This window comes from Paroedura picta, chromosome 4, assembly GCF_049243985.1.
Source record: "Paroedura picta isolate Pp20150507F chromosome 4, Ppicta_v3.0, whole genome shotgun sequence".
In the NCBI taxonomy this organism is placed as follows: domain Eukaryota; kingdom Metazoa; phylum Chordata; class Lepidosauria; order Squamata; family Gekkonidae; genus Paroedura; species Paroedura picta.
The window spans coordinates 98,328,327-98,340,769 of NC_135372.1; the positions used below are offsets into that span (position 1 = coordinate 98,328,327).

At 42.3% G+C, this 12,443-nt stretch overlaps 1 protein-coding gene across 4 annotated transcripts in view; it reads right to left on the reverse strand.

Moving 5' to 3' along the window:
- The window catches only part of CCND3 (cyclin D3), a 91,438-nt gene that overhangs the window by 17,205 nt on the left and 61,790 nt on the right, over nucleotides 1–12,443 (reverse strand). Inside the window, exons 1-2 of one of the 4 annotated variants that reach the window (XM_077334576.1) lie at nucleotides 8,434–8,681; nucleotides 5,868–6,083 (exon numbers count right to left, since the gene is read on the reverse strand). In XM_077334576.1, the coding sequence (XP_077190691.1) occupies nucleotides 5,868–6,038 (171 nt within the window). In that variant the 5' untranslated portion in view covers nucleotides 6,039–6,083; nucleotides 8,434–8,681. The other 3 variants (XM_077334574.1, XM_077334577.1, XM_077334575.1) reach the window with 3 other exon arrangements.

Below are 12,443 nucleotides of genomic sequence, written 5' to 3' on the forward strand. Positions count from 1 at the left end.
AACGCGCACGAGCGGAGTTGCCATGCACGCGCGTTTGCGCCCCCTGCTGGTGAAAACGTGCATGCGTGGCAACTCTGCGCATGGCTGTTAGCACCACCTGGTGGCAAAAACGTGCATGCGCGGCAACTGTGTATGCGCGGCGGCTGGGCCGCCGGCTCTCCCCCACCCCCGGAGGTGGTCCCCGACCACAAGAAGGTTGGGGACCGCTGCTACAGAGGATGGAGCAGAATTGCTCTCTCTTGTCCCAGAGGAACGGACCAATAGGATGAAATTAATTCAGAAGAAATTCCGTCTAAACATCCGGAAGAAGTTCTCTTTGGAGATTTTTAAACAGAGGCTGATTCTGTGAAGTTTCAAGGGGGTGGCAGGTTACAGTGGATGAGCGATAGGGATGTTAGTGTCCTGCATAGTGCAGGGGGTTGGACTAGATGACCCAGGAGGCCCCTTCCAACTTATTCTATGATTCTATGAAATAAGCAGAAAGCAGAGCTGCATCAAGATCTGCATGGGCTATTGGTATCCTTCGTACAACTGTAACCTTGGCAAGTCATGGGAAGCCTTCTAAAATGTGATGAGCCATGGAATTCCCATCATAATTAAGAATCACAGAAGAGCCCTTACACAACCCATTTACATATGAACGCTTATTAATAATTAATCTGTTTAAGTATATACAGACTACTCTGCTTGCTAGTGGCTCTCCAAGCTCAAGCAGAGAACAGATTTTCTCAACAGCCACAACTTTTTCAAGTGGAGTTGCCAGGAACTGATTTCAGGACCTTCTGCAAGCAGCACATCTGCTTTGCTATTGAGTCACCACCCTTCCCCAAGAGCTCCCTCTCCGTCTTGTACATGTTTATCCCACCCTTCCTTCAAGGAGGTCAGGATGGCATACACAGTTCCCCTCCCCGCAGATTGACTGAAAGAGAATGTGGGTGGCCCAAAGTCACTCAGTAGGCTTCATGGCTGCATGATGATTTGAATCTGGGTCTCCTAAATCCTACTGTGACACACTAACAGAAGGCAATTCTTGTTAAGGAAGGGCCATGCCCAAAGCATTCAAACAACTGCTCTTAGGTTGAATAACCTAAGCCTTCAGGTTATCAGGTTGAATAACCTGAGCCTTCGGGGAGGGCGGTATATAAATCTAAATAAATAATATCTGGGAAGGCGAGATCTTCTGTGTTATGATTTTCCCTTGAATAGCCTATATTCTCTTGAATAGACTATATTCTCATGACTATATTAGTTCTCAGCTTGCAGGGATCATAGAATAACAAAGTCATCTAGTCCAGCCCCCTGCACAATGCAGGACACTCACAACCCTATTGAGCAGGGGTAGTCAAACTGCGGCCCTCCAGATGTCCATGGACTACAATTCCCAGAAGCCCCTGCCAGCGAATGCTGGCAGGGGCTCCTGGGAATTGCAGTCCATGGACATCTGGAGGGCCGCAGTTTGTCTACCCCTCCTATTGAGGGATTTTTTTAGCATGGAGGGAACATGCAAAATGTGACTCTCAGTTGCAGATTACTTCAGGATACTATTTTCTTATACTGTGATGTGAAGTTTATACACTGCCAATAAATGCCTAAGAAATTCCTAAAAGAGAAGGAAATGCAAGTACCTTTGCTTGCTTCTCAGCAATGTTCTGCTTAAATGGCTGAGGTTCCAATGGCCAAGGAGCAGCCTGGAACATCTCAAAGAACAAGAATCCCTATTGCTATATAGACCAGATGGACAATGAATGAACTCTGAAAGCAGATCCCATCAAGCTACAGACCCTGTGATCTGCTGACATTCAATCTTCCCTTTGACTATTTTTGCAGCTAAATGTGCATAAAGCAAACTGGCTGAATGAAAAGCGAAAAGCATCTTAGATAATACCCTTGTGCGGAAACTCAGTTTCCTTCAAGTGGATAAATTCCTTGTTGCATCATTTCCTCCTACTAAGAATAACTTCATCATGATTCTGAGAGGGTGTCAAGCAGGCATCCTCTTCTGCAAGGAGGAAACTGACATGCTGGGAGAGTGAGGAGGCTTTCCTTCCAGGAGCCAGCAGGGAGCCGCCTTGATGCTACATCCTGAGAAATAGCCAGGATGTAGCCATTGTCCAGACCTTGATGAAGGTACTTTATCTTTCCTCTCCCTGGATCACTCTCACTTGCCCAGCTGTGAAATAGGGGCATGGGCCATTGTCAGCACACAAGAGAGAAGTAGCAGCTCTTTAGGGTTGCGTAAGTGAAGTATTAACACTGTCAGTCCCAGAAGCAAAAGCCATCCAGTGTTTCCAAGGGGGTCACTGGCCTTTCTTAGCGCTGGTAATATTCTCAGAGCAGGAGAGAAATAAGAATAATGCTGACATTTATTTAAAATATTTATACTCTACTTTTCCTCCTGACAACTTACAGGTCTCCACTGAAGGACCAGAGATAGTCTCAAGAGGCAAAGTCACAGTCCTTTCTGTTCTACTCACCTAGAAGCATTACTGGGCATTGCTCAGTGGCTTTGAATTTATTCTGTGCGGAAAAAGATCCACATTCTGGTATGCCAAAGAAATCCACCCTTTCTTTCTTAGCCATTGGCCACACAATAACCTCTTCAATAGACAGAAATGTTCAGTTTTAAAATATTGAAATCTAGAACATTTTTATTCCTGGTTCAAACAAACATTAGTTTTTAGCACCCTGACCAATGTGAATACCATATTCAAGCAGGCGGAAACCTGGATAGGACGGACCTTCTCATTCTTCATCAACACTTTTCCTGCCTTCTAAATCTTTGTGAACAGAAAGATCCACCTGTCAGTAATTGTCATATTCTGTCATTACAGGTACAGAGTGAATGACCTCTACTTGCCAAATACCTACATGAATGAGAGGAAACTGCTTTCATGGAGCCTGCTAAAAGAGGAAGGATGAACTTACAGCAAACCAAAATGCTTGCAAATGGAGGCCTTTATTCTTAGATGGACAATTCCCACCTCACTGAATGTCAGTGTTTACATGGAATAAAATCCACCTCTGCCTTTGCTAAAGTAAATAAACAATTTGTATGTGCCAAAAAGAGAGATGCATGAAGTAAAAGAGATTCACCTGTCTAAAAAACTTGACTGCTAACTCTGCCATGATCTCTCTAATCTCACACTTGTGTTGTACCACCAAGAAAGAAAACCTATTAAGATATTACCTCAAGAAGCATCCATCCAGAAAGTCTCAACTAGATTTATCATATATCTACTCTCCCTTTCCTCCATGGAGCTCAGAGCACCACACATGGTTCCCCATCCCCCATTTTATCACAAAGACTGTGAGGAATGAACAGTGAAGAGGATTTGAACATGGACCTCCCAGATCCTAATCTCAGTATGCTATTGCACAAATGGTGGTTAACCCTGATTTCCTCCAGGAAACAAACTCTTTCAGTGAAATAAACAATGAAAGAAACTTGTCCAATGAATGTTGGTATCCTGACATGGAGGGTGGAAAAAAATCAATCCTTTTTAAAATAAAAAATGGGGTTTCAAATTAAATCAGTTTATTTTTCTTAAAAATTCAGTTATATGAAAAGTTCCTTACAGATACCAGAAATGCATTATAGACTTTTTAAAGCCTACATTCATAATTCTTGTGAACTGAACCTGAATTGAAGCCTACATCTCTATGTAAAAGAATAAATTAGGGACAAAACTTTTGAGGTCAAGCTCTATAAATATGAAACAATTGTCAATTTTGCATATTTTCTTACAGCCAAACAGAGAGCCAAACAGAAATTCTTGACTGCACAATTGCTCTTCTAAGCAACGATAAATTCTCTAGTGAAAACAACTTGCTGTTCTTTTGAATTATGTTCCAAGAGAATATGAAAAATTAGACCAGTCTTCCTTAACTGTTTTAAAGTTGAAAAACCCCTGAACACTCTTTAGGCTTTGAGAAACTCCAGGAGTGGCACAATCGTGTGTAGAATATGGTTGGGAAACATAATTATGTACCTGCCGCCCAGGGCCCCTCCCCTTCCCACCCTCTCCAGGCCCATCACTGGCCATTTTGGGAGGCCAAATATGGTCATATCACCTGAGAAATGTTTAACACATTTTTAAAATATTTTAAAATATATTAAAAATTAATGAACTGCCCATTCAGGAAACCTTTCAAGAAATCCCAGGGTTTAACAAAACCCTGGCTGGGGAAGTAATTAACTGTGAATAGATCCAAAGAGGTAGCTGTGTTGATCTGAAGCAGCAGAATAACGTTGGAGTCCAGTGGCACCTTTAAGACCGCCATAGTATTATTTAATGGGTGTGTACATTTCCTTTGATGTAAACCAGATATGTAGCTGCAGAAGGGTGCATGCACGTGAAAGCTCATACCTTGAAAAAAAGTGTTGTGGTCTTAAAGGTACCCCTGAACTCCAGCTCTGTTCGGCTGCATGAGGCCAACATGGCTACTTACCTGAATCTTTTTAAATTGTGAATAGGTTTGCTTTATAGTAAGAACAACTGACTGGAATACGCCTTTCTCCAAGAGATATCCAAATTCAGAAACTGAAAACATGATTCAAACAGTAAGGATTTTTCTATTTTGGGGGGACTTAAATCACCACAGTGTAGAATCAATCCAACCTGCTAACATGAAATGGGTGATTCTGTATGATGGAGATGGATGATTCCATATGGATGTTTCTATAGGAGCTCCTCAACAACAGTTCTCCTCCCTCAGTGAGGCTTGTGTCTCTCAAATGAAGGGTTATCACCTCACTGCACTAAAAAACAACATGGATAAAACTGGCATGCCTAAGCTTTATTACCCAGATTTGAAACAGAGAGAGTAGTAGAACGATGCTAGCCAGACCTTCCCATCTCTCCCATCCCAGAAATCATCTACCATCCTGCACTGCAGCTTGAACCCTGTTGGCAGCTTTCTACCCCGGATGATGTGTAGTTCATTGGGCTCTTCAGTTAGCCATCCATGATGGTGCTGAAGCCATTAATTAGGAAGGTTACATTCGACACCTGCCTTTTTTTAGTTTCAACATTTCTTGCCAGCAGCTGCAGCTGTTTTGAAGGCTGTTGTTACTTTTGGAACCTCAATAATTTGTCATTTTTATCTCTTTGGTTGCCTCCTTTCAGAGAACTTAGCAATAAGAATTAAAGGTCCTGGCCTTGGATGAGAGCTGTGAAACTGAGAGTGGTTATGCCAAAGAAACCCTCTTTGTTACTCAATGGAAAGGTAAAATCACAGCAAACCAAGGACAGCACATCTTCCCTGGAGGTGCTTTTTCCTTTTAGTATCTAGAAAACCAGCACCACATTCAACCAATGACTCTAGCCAAAAAAACTAATTAAATATATGCTGTAGATGTAGAAGAATTTCATGGTTGTTAGGCATTTTCCCACACATGCTTAAGTTTATGGATTAAAATATGATTTAAAACTACTTTTGAAAGTCTGTAAGTAGCTTACATGGGCAACAATGGCTATGATATTGGTACAAAGTTGTTACCAAAGCATCCCATGTATGTGGTCATTTTAAATGAGTGCTTAGTCTGGCAACTGGCATGCTAATAAGAAAGGAACTATCAGACTAAGCATCATAGCATACAGTCCAGCCCTCTGGGGAAAAACCTTGAGCATCAAGTGAACAGGGAAGACAGCTATTGAGTACCTCTTATATACTAGAAGATTAATTTATGCCTGGTTTTTATGTTGCTGATTTACAAAGAGAAGTACTATTGGAAGTAGTCATAATGCTCTAGTGTCTGCATTTCATCAATTCAGTTCTAAAACACATTTTGCAACTTTTACAAAAGTCAGCTCTCTAGGAATCTCAGAGATTGACTTTCATAATGGAAGAGCAGGAAAGGAGCTTACCAAAACTTGGCATGGTGTGATAGAATTGTCTGTATAAATGCAGAGTTTCTTCACTGTCAGTGGCATGGTGTCTCGCAACTTGGAGGCCAAAAGCATACAGACAGCACCCAAAAGTTGCAAGTGGTTTTTATAAGTGGGGACACAAGACAGGTAGCGATCCACATAATTCATGGCCAGGGGGAAAACCTCCTCTTCGCACTTCTGCTCCTCACAAACCTGACAAAACCCAGAGAAAGAGAGGAAGTTTTATAAATCAAGAAATTATTTGCTTCAGGTTTTACAAAGGCTTTGAAAATACTGTCAAAATACTTTTGTCTTTTTGTAAAGATGAAACAAGGCGTACAGGTGCCTAAGATGCTACACAGGGATCAAAGTACAGCTCCCTGCTCTGCCACAGGCTTTCTGAAAACTTGGCTAAGTCACTGGCCACACTTTCTCACATGTAAAATAGAAATAGCAGTCCATTTCTTCACAGAAGATATACATTAACCAACCAAGCACACAGATACTGCAATGGTCCAGACATAAAAAAGGAATTAAAAAAGCATTTTCTATCAGACAATTTTCATGTTAAACATATATGGTAATTTTAGGGTGGATGGTGGAATCCTTTAATGCTTTAGATTTTACTTCATTTTTTGAAGGGAGAATCAAAGTGTGTTCAATCTGTAAAATGAGTACCTTGTAAAATTCTGTGGTGTTGTGGCCCAGTGGCAGAATGCCTACTTTGCAAACATAATGTCCTAGTTCAGTCCTCAGTAGAGTAGCATCTCCAGTTAAAAGGATCAGGTAGTAAGTGACGTTAAATATCTCCTCCTGGGACCCTGGAGAGTTGCTGCCTGTCGGAGCAGGCAATACTAACCCTGATGGTTCAGTACTGACTCAGGATACAGCAGCTTTCTGTGTTCATGAGCCTGTCCCTTTTGAGACATTTAAACCACCGGACCAATTTGGTCCAATTTATTCAATCCAGAGTAGAAGAAATTTTATTTTGGTTGGCACCCAGTGAACACAAGCTAGAGACATTTCAGATTTAAAACACAGAAATCAGAACTTGGTTTTGAAAATTACTCTTCCTGCAGGCATAATGTCACAAAGCCAGTCTCAATGCATATGTGACTGAAAGGAATGGAGCTTGCAGGGAGGAAGCTATCAAATGGTGTCAGAATATGAACCAAGAGTCACTTGTGGAATAAAAAAAAAAGCATTCAGTAGCCCACCTGCCCACACATTTCTTTTGTTGTCAGACTTTCTTTTTCAAAAAATCTCGCTTAGTTTCCAATTTATAAATGCTTCCCTGCATGGAGTTATTGAGGTGACTCTTGCTTCCTACAGATGATGGGCTAGTGGCTATTTACAAACCAGCCAAACAAATTAAGAGATTTGCTTTGTACTGAATGCTTTTCTCTTAATACTATGTTTTCACAGTATCTGTGATTGCCATGCTAAACAAATTATTTAAAAACAGAACAAGATATTTCTGTACTCTTCTCCCTTTCCCCTTCTCTGCAGTTGGGCACCCTAGTTTGAAAGTTTAAAATTAATTGTTACAATTGTATCAGTTCACCGTCAGTGGCATGATCAGACAGGACGAGTGGACCCCCCCCCCACGCACACACTCACAGGTTGCCTGGGAAAGGTTCATATTAGCATAGATAGAGCCGCCCCACCCCCACCGGTAATAGGTGCCTTTCAGTTGACGCCCAATACTGAGAGGCGACACTGGAAGGGACATGACCAAGTTTTTATCTTCCAGTTCCCCCGTTTTTCAAATAATCCATTTTATGTACGTTATTCATTCATAGTCCCCCTTTCTCAACGGGGCTCAGGGCAGATTTCACAGAGTGGTGCCAATCCACAGGATTACACGGTAGTATAGACCAGTCCCTAGCAATTCGTGGATCGTTTTGTACAGTACTACCCTATCCGCTGCAGGCGCAGAAAAGCCCTCTTGAATAAGTCAGCAACCCCCCCCCCCCCAGAAAGAGAAGACTTCTGCCTGCGAATCCTTGCTCTACTGCGCACCACTTTTTGCCGCTAACAACCTCCGTAAATTCCCCCCTCTCACAAAACACAACCCACCCCCCACAGTTCTAAAAGAATCCCTCCTGTTCTCACGAGCGACGGAATCTCCCACAATGGATCTTGCCGCCCCCCTCCCCCCCGAAACTAAGGCCGCAGCCCAATGCATGCTTACTTGGGGTGTAAATTCCAGTGATCTCAAGTGGAATTTACTTGAGTAAACATGCCTCGGCTCGGGCGCAGTGCTAAAGATGCTTGCTTGGAAGTAAACTCCCTTAAAATCAACGAGGGTCACTTCCGAGTAAACACGGCAAAAGGGGCGCCTGTGGGATTAGGCGTAAGGGGAAAACGTGCTCGCTGGGCTCGGGCGACTTGGGAGGGGAAACCCCGATTTTCGGAGATCCTGTACAGACCTCCAACATCCAGAAAGCCAACATCTTCCGCATGTAGGGCTGGATCTCTTTCTGCACGCACTGGAAGTAAGCGACGTTGGGGCTGTAGCGCTCTTCCTGCCTCAGCAGATTCTGCAGGACGCGCCGGTTACCTAATAACGTCGGGTCCCGCTTCGCCCGGATCACCCCCTCCACGCACAACAGTTCCATGTGTCCGGGGACGGGAATGATGGGCAGGAAGGGAAGCGGGCGGGCCCGGCAAGCGGGAGGGAGAGGCAAAGGAACTCGCAGCCCAGCAGCAGCCTGGATCCCCCCGCAGCAGCAGCAGCAGCAGCAGGGAGCCCAGCAAAGCCGCCTCCCCTCCCTCGGCGAACCTCCTCCCCGCCGCACTGTCAGCAATGAATGTACAGCGGGCTGACTTTCGGGATAGATGGGGCCAGGCGCGGGCCCGCCTCCGGGAGGGCGGAAGGGAGGAGGAGGAGGAGGAGGCATGGTCGCCTCTGATACCCGCTTCTAGGCCGGGCGTGGCAACCCAGGGGAGGAGATTTGTACCCATGCCAGCCCGGCAACATTTCCCTGCCAGAATGTTCTTTGCAACACTAGCACTAACCGCAAATGTGGACTCATCCAGACGTCTCCACTCCTAATTTCATGGCTGCTTATTCCATATTGCTGCCTTTCCGCGGGCGGGGGGGGGGGAGTCAGGGACATGTAGCCATGCCCAAGAGGTGAGGAGCTCCACGGAGAACTAATGTTGCATTCCTCTGGCATATGCTAGCTTGAGCAAGCCTGCAGGTTCACAAGACTTGTGCGTAGCGAAAGAGCCTCCCTGACTGCTCTGTCTCTGAATTGCCACATCTGCTGGTAGTTGGTCCTAATAAAAAGCATTATCTGGGTTTCTTGTTTTGGGATTTTGTGTGGGCCAATACGATTGTACAACTTTTTTGAAATGCCACAACCACTGACAGTGGTTCAACAGTATCTATATAGGATTGTGCCATGATAGGGTCCCAGCTCTTTGAAACAGGTTGCTAAGGCTGTATACTGAAATATGGTCTATTGCTGCTTTTTAATATTGTGATTCTGTTCTGCTAGTAAGTTTGCCTCTTTTAAAGACTATGATACATCTTTCATTAGTAAGTAGTGATACCACGGTTAGAATTTTGCTGATCAAAACAACAGAATACAGCGATAGGCTCTAGCATCTACAGTGTTTTGTACACAGGGATGGGCTTATGTAATTTCCCCATTACTACTGTGACAGCAAATACAGCAGAGCAGGAACAGCAGTTTCACACAGCAGGTTTCCCTGATTTTTTTCTGCCCCAGTTCCATGGCAGGAGCCATCCTCCCATGCCCCTGGTTTCTTAAATCAGCAGTGGAATATTGTTATTGCATTATAACAACCTGTGTATTGAGTTCTTTGAATTCCCATCTTTCATAAATCCCCGTCATTGCAGAGAGGAAAGGCATATGAAAGGCACAATGAAAGAGGCTCAAGACTTTTTAAAGGATAAAAACTGATAATTCAGAGAATCTGATAGATTATAGCTCTATAATGCTATAATTCTATTAAACTGCATAAATTTTAAAAGAATTCAGGGGAAATGGTCATCATAGGAAACTGAGTCAAATTATGTGAATTTAGGTAGAATTTGGAAGATCCAGACTTTTCTGTTAACATGGGAGCCACCTAGGCTTTGCTAAGATCTTTTCCCAAAACACTGTAGAGGATCATATCTAGAAAAGTCGCAGGAAATATGATAAGATCATGTACAGAAGCACTACTTTACTGTAGAAAAGCAATCAATTAAAACAGCATGCCACTTTCCAATACCTTCCATGTGCAAGTGGTTTATATCAGATGTAGCAATAATGATTTTCTGTTAAGGCTGCCATCTCGGAGGGATGGGGGATTGGGCACTTGCATTTTGAACCAATATATGTAATTGCCAGTGAATCACCTTGTTTCCCATTCTGTAGTCACTCCACTAACTATCCATCAGTTACTATGCTCAATTTAAATTATTGTCTACCACATATGATGCCCTTCATTGCCTCGGTCCCTTATATCTGAGACCACCTATTCCCCTATGCTCTGCAGGGCAGCTTCACTGATCTGAGCGGATATTCTATAGTTGCCAATCTACAAATGGGCAAAAATCAACAACTAGGTGTACATTGTGACCTCCCACCTGATGGAACAGACTGCCTAAGAAGTCAGCCCAGGTTCCTATTCTTCTGTGTAAACCATGCAAAACTGAATTATTCAAGATTACTTTTCTACCCAGGCAGTAGAGTAGCACTGTACAAAATGATGCACAAAAGTACTTGGACAAATTATTAGGGACTGTTCTACACTATTTTGTATAGTTTGCTGTAAACTGTATGCTGCTATGTAATTTTGCACTATATAATGTACCATATTAACACTTAGGCTTTGCATCAGTTCTTTTTTTAGGTTTCTGGTTAGTTCTAAAAGCCAAGTTTTGTCTCCTTGATTATGGAATGTCCCATCCTGCAGACCGTACTGTATAATCCCTGTTGAGTCATTCTGCACCTTCTGCCATTCTCCCCCCTTCATCGGTGTACAAGCTCCATTTTCCCGTTGTTTTAAATTTAAAATATTTTTACAAGTGGCATGAATATATCAATATGAGACTCTCACTAATCTTGGATGGGGGAATGTTTAAAATGGGGGAAGTTTAAAAAGAGCTGTGCAAACTTTAGTTTTCTACTGATATTTACTTGAAAGGGAGATCAGAGAGGAGAGAAATGGTAGCATCCCCAGTGGGAAAAGAAAAAAAAAGAGATTTCAGTACTGCATGCAAACAAAATAAAGGGGGGAATTGTCAGTGCAGAATGAAATTGACATGAGAGGTGAAGCAGAAGATACTGGAATGGAAAGCCTAAAGTTTTGAAAATATTGTTTCTTTTAATGCTTTACTAAACAAAGGTTTTTTTTAGGTGGGGGCAAATTTTGGCAGTCTCCAGAAGCCTAACATGGACTTTCAGCAAACCACGGGACTTAAGAATCACTTGGGATCAATCCATTTGTAAAAAAATGTGCAACCTGAACAGGACAGACACAAAAAATGTCTGGTCATTTTCAACATTGGGTTTTCCTCCTTTGCTTGAATTTCTCTCAGTTCCCTTTCATTCAATTAATTAATGCTAAAATGCAAGCTGAATAATGAGAATTTAAATGGAAGGCACATATTGTGTAATTTTTATAAAAATTGGATGCTACCCGCTTCCCCCCCCCCTTAGGTCAAAGACACTTTCCACTCCAATTTAGAAAAGTCCCCCCCCCCCATTGTAGCTGCAGAATAAATATACTGGAGAAAAAAGATGTGCATGCACAATGGGCCTGAAAAGCAACAAAAACTTCAGTATTTTTTTCCACACTTTTTCTCCCTCCAACTCCCTGGTCACTTTGGTTGCCCTTTACCAGCACTATATATTTTTATAAGATGATGATCCTAGCCACTGCTTTATTCTCTGATATTACCTATGTCTGTTAGAAATTCAACTATTTCAATTTCAAAACATTAAGAACTGCCCTTTATATTCTGCCCAATGAACAGAAAAAGTAGATTTCCACAGGATGTCAATGTTTCACATCTCTTGTTTTTGAAACCAACATTTTAAAATTGAAGAATATCTGGTACTTTTCAGAATTCTGGCCTGCTAAGTGTGAAGAGCAGAACTGCCAAGAGCAAAGGCAGAATAAAAATCACTAAATATATCTTTCCTTTCTGTTAAACCATCATAAAATCAGTATCACTGTAAAATTAACTAGTAAAATCATTACAAACATTATTTTAAAAATCACTATCAATCATCATTAGAGCATTGTGTTAACTAGGATGAAAAGAAGTAACATAAAAATTTATACCCAAGCTTTCCTTGTGCTTCAAAGGCAGCTTTTTTAAAAAGTTGGGACACTGTAATAGTGAGAAAGAGTTTTCAATACCAATCCCCTCGTTAAAATTAATGTGCTTAGCAGCCTGACACATGTTTCTATTCACCCAATCTCATTCTTCACATTTGGGGAGAGGGTAATATGGAAATAATTACTAACCTTACAGCATTCTTCTAAGAGCATGCAAAATACTTTGGACCTTTGGAAATGTAATATAATTGTGAAGTGAAACAATGT